The sequence below is a fragment of the Python bivittatus genome, unplaced genomic scaffold, assembly GCF_059951505.1.
Source record: "Python bivittatus isolate LINGU-HERP-01145 unplaced genomic scaffold, Pbiv_v1 ctg000020_np1212, whole genome shotgun sequence".
In the NCBI taxonomy this organism is placed as follows: domain Eukaryota; kingdom Metazoa; phylum Chordata; class Lepidosauria; order Squamata; family Pythonidae; genus Python; species Python bivittatus.
The window spans coordinates 8,432,226-8,446,132 of NW_028277030.1; the positions used below are offsets into that span (position 1 = coordinate 8,432,226).

Consider the following 13,907-nt stretch of genomic DNA (forward strand, 5'->3'; position numbering starts at 1 on the left):
GATCTGCCGGGGGAGCAAAACGTTATGCTGGTATAGCTTTCTGCCAGCTCAAGGACTTTTATTAAGAGGTGAGGAAAAGCCACTGTAACTTCCAGACACTTTTCAAGGGTAGCATCAGAGGGATTGGTGTCACAGAAGTCCAAACAGGATGATGATGATAGTAGCAACTAATCTTAATCTCGAGCTCTGCCATCACCTGCCATAGCTTCGTGCGAGCCATCAGCCACTACAGTTCCCTAAAGCAGCAACCGCTTTAGAAAAAGGCCCAGGTTCCCGCGCCGCTGCCATGGCAACAGCCAAATGGAAGGGAGAAGCAACCGCGAGATCCACAGAAGAAACTCCGGCAGGCGAACGGTCGACACAAATATGGACGCCCGGGGAAGACCGCGGCTCTGATTGGACGCCCCTGAGCCTGTCAGTCATGGCGGAGTGAGCGGGCGGGCGGACGACGGCGGGCCACGGCGCGTCTGGGGCGAATGGCGGAGGCGGGTCATGGCCGGGCGTGGTCGGCGCCTGTTTCCTTTTGCTTCCCTTCCGGGCTGCGAGAGCTAGCGAAGGCCTGGTGGAGCTGCGGGCGGGGACGGGGCATCCGCTGTCATTCAGTTCAGTCATTCTCTCGGTCGGCGAGGAAGGAAGATGGACGCGCTCGGCAGGAAAGTAGTCGTCTGCGACAACGGCACTGGGGTAAGGAAAGGACGGCTGGGCTTTTCGGGATGGCCGGTTTTGGTAGAAGGTGGGTGGGGAGACCCTCACGGGCATGGCGGCAGCAGCACACGGATGTGCCCTCCTGGCCGGACGGAGGTTGGGATGCGCCTCGTGAGCTCCCTCTCAAGGAAGCTGCAGCCCTTTCAGGGCGCTGGCAGAAAAACTCGACACCTTTCCGTAGGAATGGTTTCTCAGCTGGGGAAGAAAGACGCGTGAACCCCCCATGATTTCCCCCCAAAGGGCTCTGGGCTCCCGGCTTCTCATTCGCGTCCTGCCGCCCAGAAGATGCGGGGGCGCGTTTGGTTTTGCTTCCGTTCCCTCTGGCCAGCCAAGGGACGTGAAGGATTCATTCGCTCTCCCTCCTTTTCTACTTTTTTATCGTCAGCCCCTGGAATCCCGGTTATTATTTTTATACATATTTCAGCCCTTCCGCACAGTTAGCTCTGCCTATAACCTCGCCGTTGCGCCTTTCCTTCCTGCTGAACCCTGAACGGTTTCCTGTGTGTGTGATATGGTTTAATCTTTCTCGTTCATTCAAATGCTGGTGCAGGACTGTTTTAAATGCACCGGAAGTCGCAATAGAGCTCTGCATTGCTAGGACTTGGCTTGGGGAAAGGAAAAAAAACCCTGTCTGTTGCATGACGGCTTCTTCGCCCCACCTCCAAATTTTGTAGCCAGATATTCAAACGAAGTTTCATGAGTGTGGTTTTCAAGGCTTTTCATTCGAAACAATGAACAGTCAAAAGACAAGGAAAGTACCAAAAGTCCCAGTTAAAAGTATGCTCAAAAATAAAGGGGCTTTAAACATATATGCAAATACCCCATAAATAAATGAAGTAGCACATTTAAGTTAATCCCCACTTCAGCACAAGAGCTGGTTTTTGTTAGGTAGGTGCCATTGAATTGGATTCATTCCCTGGACAAATCCTTGCCATCTTGATCTACCTCCAGCAATAACCTGTTGCTCTTTTAAGGACAGTCCTTTCATTTCTTAGGTCCTTTCCATCTATCTTACCTCTTATCTTCCCCTTCTACTTCTTTCAACCTTGCCAAGCAGAGTAGCTTTTTTCTGGTATGTGTACTTGTGTCACGTGTCCAGAATATGTGAATTTTTGTTGCTGATAATCACAGTTTTTGTTTCATCCAGGACTGATTCTTTAATTCTTGCAATATATGTTGCTTTTTCTATTAGACACCTTATATCACCTGTCTGATCTTTGCCTTTTCTGAAACCTTCCTGTTAGGTTGGCATTTTTAAAGGTTTTGTTCATTCTTCTAAAAGATCAGCATAGTCTTTAAAAAGCAGTTTCCATTTTTTTCTATTGAATGCATTTATTGATGATACTATTGATTTGAGGAGATTCTAATTGCACTGAGATGTGCTGGAACAGAGTGTATGAATAGTTTATGGTTTTGCTTTGCATATGAGAAATAGGGATATTCAACATTGATACAGATTTTATGCCAAGCCAAATGCATTTTGTTTAATAAGTTAATTTGAATAATAAATAGGGGCCATTTGAAAAAATTAACCAAGGTTGACATATTTGAATTAATATTTGTTTAATGTTTCTGATTTTAAATGTTTTTAAAGTTTGCATCAGTCAAGCTTGCTTAATATCGCAGCAACATACACACAGGATACTTGATTTGCAGTTGAAGTATAAAAAGGTTTAAATGTCTTCTAACAGTCCAGTAATTATTGTATATTGTGTTAATTTTTCATTGTGCATATTTTACTGTTTACAAAGTCTTTAAATAGAGTCTACAAATAGAATCTTCTACAACGCAAATTGAAAATGTTTTTATGGGAATTCATTTGGATTTGATTGATTGATTGATTGATTGATTGATTATGTGACATCAAGTTGGTGGAGAATCTTAGCAACCACATAGATAAACCTTCTCCCGCATTGTGTAAGGAAAGATTATGGGAATTATCCATAATTAAAATAGTCCATAATTAAAATAAATGACTATAGTCTGAATATAACTGTTGTGGGATACTGTGATGGAAAGCATGAGCGGGGAGGATTCAGGAATGGAGCTTCAAGGTTACAGAGAAGGGGGAGAGACATTCCAAGGAAAGCATTTCCTCAGCCCCCAGCTGGACTGTGTGAAAGTCAAGAGGAAGAGACTGGCCCCTCCCTAAGGGCATAATGGTTATAGTTGCTGTTGTTGGGGGTTTAGAGTTAGTCTGGTGAGATTCTGTCTCTTAGGTGCAAGCTAATAAAGAAACTGAGCTGATTTCCGGACTCTTGTGTGATTCTTGGGCTGAACCTGACAGATACTAGCTAAAAGTGTACATCCACAATGTATGTAATAAACTGCAATGTTACTAATATTAGCTGGGAGATATTACTAGGTGTAATATCTCAAGACTAATAGTAATGCTTCAGATCTTGGATTTGGCTTTCTATCTAGAGAAATGTCAGTCTGTAATTTCTTTCAGGAGAAACTACTGTGAATAATTACTCTAGGGTATGATCCTTAATAGCAGTAGTGTTTAACACTGAGTATTTTTTTTTAACAGAGAGTAATTGCATCACCTTTACTACTTGATGATTTACCAAGAAAGGAAGCACACTGTTAAAACCACATTGAGTGTAGAAGAAAGTATAAACATGATAGATTTTTCTAAAGTGTTATAAAAGATTTGTAAAGAGGTTTATTCTGTATTTCATTCTATTTAGGTTTCACCCTTTATTTAAACAACAGTTTATTCTTGTGTCACCTGTCAGTGTGCTCTACCTTATCACACTCAGCCCAGTTCTGTTTCTCACTATCTTGAAGTTTAGTCGTGTCTGATCACTGGCTGGATGCTGTAATCATCTGGGTAAAGGCCAGCATATTAAAGATAAATCTCCACAAGACACTTTGGATTAGTGGTTCCCAGATCCACTAATATGATAAGGGTGTGAATGACTGTCTTCAGTGCATCCTCTTTCAGGTAAGGTCACAACTGACATACCGGCTAAAGCTGAATAAAGAACACCTAGCAATGGCCTCTGCCTGCTCCTCTAGCAGGAGATGCAAGTCCAGGAGGACCTCCAGATTGGCAGCCTGCTGTGTCTGGGAAAGTAGAACCTCATCAAGGGTCAAATATAGTATAGTTTTGGATGATATAGTCCTGGAATCAGTGGCTTTTGAATTAACAGCTACTCCATCTTGCTTTGGTTTTTCCCTATTCAGATCCTGATCAGGTCAGGACATCTACTGCATTTTCCATAAAGTGGATACAGAACTGATTGAATAATCATACTCCCGAAATATATTTTAGTGTGTTCTAAAATATATTTATTTTAGCCCTGTGTGATATGTTGAGTGGCATACTGAAGGGCTCCCTTTTAGGCTTCACACTATTCAGTTTCATTATAAATCATGGATGAGAGGTGAAAAATAAATTTGCAGATGACACAAAGATGAAGGTGGATAGCAGAACAGTATCAAAATTCAGGAGGTGTTAAGCTGGAGCAATGGACAGAAACTAGTAAGATGAGCTTTATTTTATTTACTTAGGCTTACAGACTGTCAGCTCTGAGATAAGCTAGGTTAGGAAATAGACATCACAAGGACTATTGGAACTGTTGTTGTAGGGAATAATAACAGAATCTTGAAATGTGGAGTTCTTGGTGCTCTTTGAGCTTGGTTGTTTGCTTGCAGACATTTCATTGCCCAACTAGGTAATACCATCAATGTGAGTCTTGAAATTTTGAAAGCCTGCCATGATTTCTTTCTGCCCCCTGTATGCCACATAGAATCAAAGCAGGGCTAGTTTGAATCTCTTTTTCATACTCGCACCTTTCCCAAGGCTGTGATGTTATTTACTGTCTCTTTTATTTGTTAATGATTCTTGCACTTCTTTGCCAACATTATCTCTGTCTTGCTTTACATAGACTTTCAGTTGAGACAAATACAGAGTCCTCCTTTTGGGTAGGAAAAGTCAAAGGCATAAGTATAGGATGTGCGGGAAACTATACTAGGGAGTAGTACATACAGAAAGGGATTGGATATCTTGGTTACAAGATAACATGAGTCAACTTTGGGATACAACTGCAAAAAAAAAAAAAAGGAAATTCAGTCCTACATTGCAATAGCAGAAGTCTACAGCCACTCCTTGTTTAGTGACTACCTTGTTTGGTGACTATTTGCAAATATGAGTAATATTAATTTTTTAAAGAATCATTTTCCAATCATTGGTGCACTTACAACCAGATTTCTACACCTGACAACAACACATGCCAGAGTGAGAGTAACGGTGGTGTTGCTGCATGAGAGAACTTTATCTAAATGAGACGGCAGCAACCAGTGATCTTTGCAGCATATCTCAGTCACTTGGTTTGCTTAGTGACCATTTTGCTTAGTGAGCATTTCACTTCCAATTTAGGGAATGAATTGCAGTTGCTAAACGAGAGGGTGTAGTGTCAAGATCAAGTCATCATACCTTTCTGTTCTCCATTGGTCAGACCACATGTAGAATATTGTATCCAGTTCTGAGCACCACACCTTAGACAAGATACTGACAAACTGCAGTGTGTCCAGAGAAGAGCAATCAAGATGAAAAGTAGCATGGAAGAAAAAAATTACAAAAAAATTATGAAGTGGGGGTGTTGGGTATGGTTAGGCTGGAAAAGAGAACTTCAGGGAAACATGTCTTCCAATATCTGAAGGAGTTTATATAGAAAACAGACAGAATTGCATTACAGGGAAGTAGTTTTTAGTTGGCTATCAAGAAGACTTCTGTAACAGTAAGAACTGCTTAACAGTAGAACAGGATACTTTGGAAAATGATGGATTCTCTCTCTCTGGAGGTGTTTAAACAGAGGCTAGATGGCCATCTATCAGGGATGCTGCAGTAGTGGATTCTTGCACTGTGCAGTAAGTTGGACTAGGTGATTTCCATGATCCTTTCCAGCCATTGTATTTTTCTATGAAATACATGCCCTTTATGAGGGTTATTATTCTTATTATGCACCAGCAGGTAAGGAATATGGGAACCTTGCTCAGCAGGCCTCTCTCAGTGGGTACAGTGCTGTAAATCAAATTCAGCTTTTGAACTTTTGACATAATTTTCTACATCTGTATCTAGGAGTGTTACTGGCATAAAATACCTGATGTGTTAATCTGCATAAATTTTGCAAATTAAGGAGACCTGTCTTTAAGCCTCTTTGTATATCTAAACTTTTTAATGATAGCCAAGATTGCAGATTTGTACTCTTGTCTGCATACCAACAGTATGATACCCCACTAGATTTCTAAATATTGGAAAACCTTGCAGTTTTAGCGTGGTCACTACCAGTGGCTAGAATAATAGAAATTTGCTGATCTTTCTTTGACTATATATGGTCTTTTATTGGCATAAATGTAAAATCTAGAGAGATTTAAATATAATTTAGTTTAAATAATGACTTCGGTATGCCTAACCATGTGTAGCCTGTAGTGTGTGTGCGTGTTTTCATAATTTCAGCTTATTTCCTATGAAACTAAGCAATATGAGTGCAGAAGAGGTTATTTTCAAAAGTTATGAAATGATACATTTGGTGGTCTTAAAGTGTTTGATAAAAATTATAGAATAACAGTAAGAAACTATTACAAACATGTATATCAGCACACTAACATGAAGGTTTTTTTCCTTTATAGTTTGTGAAATGTGGATATGCAGGATCCAATTTTCCAGAACATATCTTCCCTGCATTGGTTGGAAGACCAATTATTCGTTCAACTGCCAAAGTGGGAAACATTGAAATCAAGGTAATACTTAAGAAACTGGATTCCTTGCATGGTAATTTGGGATGTTTCTCCCTTCCTCAGAATAATTGCTTCTGAGACATTATGTGATGATCAAGTAATTCACCAAAGTTATTAATTTGCAAAAAGTGCTGGCATATTGGTAGAAGAAATACAGGATGTGGCATTTTTTGCTGGGTCTGTAGGAGGGGAGGCTCCTTTCCTCTAGTAACTTGTTATTTCACTTGAGTGAAAAAGAAGAAAAGTCCCACGGTATTGTTTATTTATGTACCCTCATGAAATCTTTCACCAATATTAGCTCCCTCATTTTTCTTCATAAGGTATACCCTGAGCTCCATTCCTACATGTTGCCCTATGAATTACGTTCATGGAATGTATTCTGCTTTGAACAATATGGCAAAAGCAACAACCTCCTATTCCTCTTTAAGTAAATAAGAGTAAGAGAATTAGAGTTTGTCTATGAGCCTAAATAAATAAATAGTTTAGGTTCTGTACCTTCTTTCACTTTGTTCTGTGAGAGAGAGGTCCATAAGAGAATATCTCACCCTCCAATTGTTAGCCTTGACCAATAGAGTAACCCATAGGAATGAGAAATTAGCTGAATAGATTGAAGCAATGCACAACATTTCCTTCTCCAAGCTTCTCTTGACCTGTGTGCTCTGTACCTGTCTCTATATTGTGAAGCCTCTGATCTCGTTCTGGGCTAAAATTGATTTTTTTTTTTTTTTTTTTGCTTCTCCATGAACATCAGGAGAAACTTTTGTATGTTATCTTTATTCCATGTTCTGACCCTCTATAAAGCAGAAATCAATTATTCTGTGGTAGGCAATATGTTCCTCCTCCAGCAGGGCTTCCTGATGGCTGCCCATTTGAATTGGATGCACTCACCCCAAGTCATTCCCTAAAATTAAAAAATAATGGTTTTATCTTACTATCAAGATGTACATGTGAGGGGAGTACCTTGAAATCTCCCCAGAAAGCATAGTGAAGATGGTCTACTCAGGATTGCAAATTGGGACTGTTAAGGTATGGTGGGGGACTTGAGCAAGACAAGTGTACAGTTGGAGGGGAGGTAGCCGGTTGTTTAAAAAGAGGCTATGATGAAACATATTGCTGTATCTGGATAGAGGTCCTGATTGAATCTGCAGTGCTTGGTTTGCCTTTCAGCTAGCACATAAGTCCCTGATGGGGTCAGACAGCCTCAACAACAGGGCATTTGAGTGCATAAGCAGGCTCAAATCTGGAATTCCTCTTGCATTCTAAAAACAGCATAATACTAAGCCCATTCTAAGCAGTTGGGGATGGTACTTTAAAATTTGCTATTTAATTAATTAGGCTGGTTTCTGGCCAGTTTATACTCTTAACAGTGTAGCCATTGCAATCCTTTGCTTTTAGTAGCATAAAAAAGGAAAACACAGTGATAGAAGTCTTTTTTGTCATAAATAATTTGTCCCATTCTCTCGCTATCTAGAAGCTTGTGTTTTCTTCCTGTCTGGTATGCTATTTTGTGTTTAGATGTGTGTTCATGCTCCTTTTTTGGCTCCCTTACAGCATCTTAGAGACAGTCTAATGAACAGTTCTCTTTTCTACTCATCCCTGAAATAGGCAAGTGGGTTTGGAAATAAAGAACACAACAAACATAGAAGAGCAAGGATGTTCCATGCTTTGACTACCTTACAAACTACAAGACTACCTTACAAACTTTTAATATTTTTTAAAAAGTCTTACCACTTTCTAACAATTGTGTGTGGTAGTTTGTGCAGCATTAGATTAGGACTGTCAGATGTAGGCTTCTTACAAACCTTTCCCAAAGATAGATGATGAAAATAGTTGAGCAGAAGATTGTCAGCAAAGAAATTGTGGCAACACAGTTCAACTGGATTTTCCTATATTATTGCTTAGGATTAAATAAATGTATTGCTGTGCTTAATAAATTTGTTCTTAAGACTTTGGAGGTCCCAAGGCAGATAATGATTAAAAACACATGTTTATAAGGCTGTTAAAAATTACAAATATTTCAGACATTAAAATCTCATTTATCTCACTTTAATTAAGCACTTACACCTGAAAGCTGTCTAAGTAAATTTTATAGCACTTGTAGGTCCTCAGGTTTGTATGTTAGTGGAACTTCAGGTTAATTAAGTACCTCACTTATTAGCAGTCTCAGCATGTGTGTGTGTGCTGTACTTGGCTAGCGAATTATGTTGTGAGTAGAATGTCCTTCAGGATCAAACATCAAAAGTAACACTTTTGTAATTTTATATCAGAAAGGCTGCAGTAGTCTTAAGTGATTTTTAAGAGCAGCTGAGGCAAAATTGTTGAAGTATGATTCTTGTACAAAAATTGAAGAAGAAAGCAATGGAAAAAAGTCTACCAATATTGTCTGCCTTTGCCTGCTGTCTTTGGGATCAGTTAAATATTTGAATTTTACGGGGTCAGTCCTGCACAACTTGCCCAATTTTCTTGGCAACAATTAGTTTTCAGCCCAAAGACCCTATAAAGAGAAAAGTTTATAACCTCCTAAAGCCTGTGCACAAGTTAATAAATATAAACAAGGATATTGTTTTGAATCATTGTATGTAATTCATTCTTAACTAAATGTACTAAGTCTGTTTAAACATATTCTAAAGAATAGATATTCTAGACTTATTTTTATATCACACATCACTTATTTTCTTTGTTTAAAATACAAATATTTTTCCTCAACTCAAATATGCATATAAGTTATAAAACATATGCCAGAAAAAATATTAAAATATGTTTTTACATATAATTCATGGCAGTAGCTTTTAAAACTTTGGTGTTTCTTGGAGGCTAGAAGCTAATATGAAAAAGTGAAATGAAATAAAGTATTGATATGAATAGAAGGATAGGAATTCATATACAATTATAGGTTATAAGTATGTTAGCATATTCAGAAATGATTGGTGTTATCGCTAATATAAGTGCAAATTGGGGCACTTTTTTTACCAAGTCAGGGTATAATCTATTTTTAGAGCAATGTGACATTTTATTCATGAAGCCTGTAACTATGGTGATGTCCTTGTCATATATTTTGAATATCAGGTTTTTACAATATACTAAAAAATTAAAATAGAAAACTTTCAGGGGACTTGCCAAGGCTATTGAAAGGCATCCCAGATAAGAGATCTCAACACTTTTAAAGAAATTACAGTCTGCCTTTTTTGTATTCCTAAACATTTGTCAAGCTATTTAGTAAAACTGGCTTATTCTAAATTAGAATAAACCACTTTTACTAAACTAGAGCTCGATATTACCTATACTCTGGACTTCTTTCTGGCAGAAATGGTGGTGGTTTTTTTCTTGAAGTATGTTGAAATATAGAAACCAATCTTAATATATTCAAAGTATACAGTTTTCCTCAATGATATGAGTCAGGATTCTTAGATTGGAGGGTAAATGGCAGCTGAAAATGCTAGTTTCTTATTTGGTTGTCTGTCAAAATATGTTCACATTTAGAATCTTATGCAGAGCAATCAAGTTATTGAATATGCTAAATTTATTGTCAGTCCCTGGGGGAAGGATATAAATAGATTTACTTAGTTAAAGTTGAATTTCACTGAGATTAGCATGGGAAGGCTCATTCTTAGCAAATTTGCTGATACATGAGGATATCTGCAGAGCATTATTGGTAAAAGCATCAGCCACTGTGTGCATGGAAATAACTTTTTCTTGGAGCTATTTTTGTGTTTGGTTTGGTTTGGGTTTTTTTAACAGTAGCCTTCCTGTCACCCTGAAGGATGCTATATTCAAAGCATTTCCACCTATCTCTGCATCTGTTTTTCTGCTTTATTTCTGTTATGTATACTTGAAATAATTTGGATAAAGGTTTCACCAGGGCCTCTTCTGATTTTCTTGCTTCTGCCTTTTCTTCATCTTTCTTGACCTGTTGAAGTAGAATAACAAAAAGATGGTAAGTGAGGCGCCCCTGTGCAATCATCCACTCTTTTGCTTCATGGGACTTGTAGCCTTTCTCTCTTTCTCTCTCTCTTTGTGTGCTTTTTTCCCCTTGTCCTGTCTACTTTTATGTTTTGAATACATTCCTGTTTTAATCCTTCTTCATCATTTTGATTTGGTAGCTAGTACATCAAATTCTTGTAGATATTTGTAGTTAACTGCAGATGCAAGGCATCTACAGGTCTGTATGTGTTTAGTACCTATGCTAGAAACCACTTATTGAACTCAACAAAAATGAAACATACAGAAAATGCCCCATATTACTTACTGTATGGGCAAGACCTATTCTGTGGGATCATTAGAACAAGTAGGGTAGTTCACACATAGAAACTAGCCTTTCTTTTTTCGTCATAAAGTCTTCTATTGTAATCTTCATGCCTAGATCATATCAGGGTTTCACGTTAGTGAAATAGGTATATTTATTCATAAATGAATTTATTAGTGCAATGTCAGTGACAGACCAGTTCCTTAAAACGTAGCTATCAAAATTACAGTTTTGTGTAAAAACAAAAGTAAACATGCATGTACTTTTCTATAAAGTCCTATTTCCAAAGATGACCAGAAATTCTTATAAGAGGATTGGAAAAGCAGTTGGCTTATGTGTGTGAACCTACCCTAAGTATGTTCTATATTGTTATGTTCCCACGTAGGTGATTCTTACACCTTTTTAAATTGAATGCACAATTCAGTAAAGTTTTCTTCATGCTTCTGAAATTCAGTTTTAAGCAAATCATGTCTGAAGCATGCACTAAAAGCTTGTGTTAAGTGAACGAGTGTTGTATATGGTGAAACATTAATATATTAAAGCAGTGTTATAGAACTAGTGCAGTGATGATGAACATTTTTGAGTCCAATATGGTTTATTTTTGAAACATAAGCAATTTTGCTTGAATTCATGAATGATTTTTAACAGGCTGTTTAGTTACGACTAAAATGAAGCTTAAATCTATTATAGTGTGAATTGTCTTGAATTAGAAAGGGCTGTATTCCACATTTTTACAATAAACTAATTGTTACAGTCCTGTTAAAAAGAGTTCATTTGGCTTGAACAGCCCTAAGTAAACTACATTGCTAAAAGCTAATTGACAGTTCTGTGTATCATCAGTCTTTAGGATTACCACAATGACTCAGACATTGTGTTGTTTAGTCACTGAAGGTTAGTTCTTTATTTTTTGTTAGAAAATATTTGATGAATAGCAAGCAATCCTGTTTGCAGCTCCATTTATGGGGAATATTAACTTCAAAGCCTGAAGCCAAATTTAACATTCTTCCTTTTTAAATATGTTTCTTTTTAATATCATATTAATTAGGATAATGATGGGATGGGACATAGACTTAAAAATAATCTTGTATTCTTGTATTACAAAAAAAAAAAAAGAAAAGCCAATGGGGCTTCATTATTTTACAGAACAAAGTATTTTGTGTAATTTTTATGATAATGACAGGACACCTGAATGATTTTAAAAGTATTTAAATTAAGGTTTAGGAGTGAAGTTCATATTTTTGTGCAGGAGAACAGTAACCCAGGTTTGGAATAAATGGCTCTCAGAAGTCAATTTGTTGCTGTAGACTAATATAAAACATCCATTTTTTTTCCTAATCAGTGTGAAATTTGCAGTCCCTTATTTGCTTTTGCTACTTGTTCTCTATGCTTATGCAGCACTCGTTATTCCCATTTAGTAATGTGCACAGAAACATGAAACATGCATGGAAAATTTATTCTGCTAAATTCACCTATTCTTCTTGTGTAGATTTTCAAGATCTTATGTATGTATTTATGATAAAGTAATGTCAAAGGTAGGAAACTTTAGGATCCCTAATATCCCTGAGGCTTCAATGGTAGTTGGTATATAATGTTAACATTATTTAAAATCAGTCTCAGGTGACATAAACTTATCTGCATGAAAATGAACCAAATCCATGAAATGTATATGCACATAACTATTTAAAGAGTGGGAGGTGTTGTATTTTTTCATTATTAATGTCTTTCTATGCTTTTCAGTTGAGTATATACAGTAAATCAATTTCTCCCCCTCAAATATTGTATCATAAAGGATAACTAGAAAAGCCATTTCTTTTTTATGGGTTCTTTTTTTAAAAAAAGGATTCAATAAAAGTTTCTAGAAAATAACAAGTTATTAGTATCCATTTGCAACTTGTAGGATCTTATGGTTGGTGATGAAGCAAGTGAGCTGAGATCAATGCTGGAAGTTAATTACCCCATGGAGAATGGCATTGTCCGAAACTGGGATGATATGAAACATCTTTGGGACTACACCTTTGGACCAGAAAAACTCAACATCGATACAAAAAACTGTAAAATACTTCTGACAGAACCTCCTATGAATCCAACAAAGAACAGAGAAAAGATTGTGGAGGTAGGTGCCTTTTTTTTTTTTAACATCATGCTATCCAACCTGGAATCAGTTTTTCCAAATGGAAAGCAGCACTACTCAGCTTACTCATTGTTCTTTAGGATAATTTTTATTTAGTTTTGATGAATAAGAACCAAGTTGACATTTTATCCAAGATCAGATTAGATCTGTATTCAGAAACTATTGAAAAAAAGCAGTAGAAATAAGGTTCCATAGAATGCTTTTTCAGTGAAGTTATCTATTTTATTTTTTTCTAAAATAAAAGCCATTTTACAATACTTGCAAATATTTTAATTCTGTTAAAACATATAAGTGGACATTCTGATAATCAGAGACATGATCCAGTTCATACTGTTAGTGCTTTGAAATCCTGAGTACTTATAATACTGCTTTGCACAGTAAACAGTTAAATTGAGAAAGGGAAAGAACCAAGTAAGGTTTAACACAGAGATTACATGATAAACTTCCCTCTTAAAAAGAGAACTTGAAAGAAAAGCACATCAAATTTTGTAGGCTTACTTCCAAATAAATAAGCAATACTCTGTGATCGGATGTTCCACTCAAAAACTGGAAGTTGAACATTCTCCTGGCTCAACTGAGAACTGTGCTTGAGATTCTTACTCACTAATTCTTACTTAAAGGAGAAGATCCTACCAGCAAATGAAATGTCCCCTCATTGCTACATGTGTATTATACAGGTGAAATGTGATCATTTTTATTAATGCAGGGAATGTAGAAAAACAACTGGTTGGAAGTATAGCTTATGGCAATGAAGCATTTTTACTTATGTTATTCTAAGTATATATCTTCAGGATCACATCACAACACTGAATGTGTTTAAGAGCACGATACTTTTGGCTTCAGAAATAAATGGCATATGATGATGTAAGTTAATCAAATATTAAATTTGCAGTAAGTTTAGTTATCTTTATTGATTCTGGTTTCCATTCACTTGTTATAGACTAAGATATATGTTGGAAGACAATACAATTTGACTATGATTATTCATTTTATAGAGTTTCAAAAAATAGTCACAGTTGGGTTTTATCAACTCCAGGAGAAAGAACTACACATTGACAATAGCTTCTGAATTTGCAGCTC

At 37.0% G+C, this 13,907-nt stretch overlaps 1 protein-coding gene across 1 annotated transcript in view; it reads left to right on the plus strand.

Moving 5' to 3' along the window:
- Positions 1 to 523: 523 nt before the first annotated feature.
- Positions 524 to 13,907, plus strand: part of ACTR2 (actin related protein 2) — a 33,217-nt gene continuing 19,833 nt past the window's right edge. The window contains exons 1-3 of the mRNA XM_007429831.4: positions 524 to 684; positions 6,346 to 6,456; positions 12,594 to 12,809. Of these exons, the coding sequence (XP_007429893.1) occupies positions 637 to 684; positions 6,346 to 6,456; positions 12,594 to 12,809 (375 nt within the window). The 5' untranslated portion in view covers positions 524 to 636. The remainder of the gene's footprint in view (positions 685 to 6,345; positions 6,457 to 12,593; positions 12,810 to 13,907) is intronic.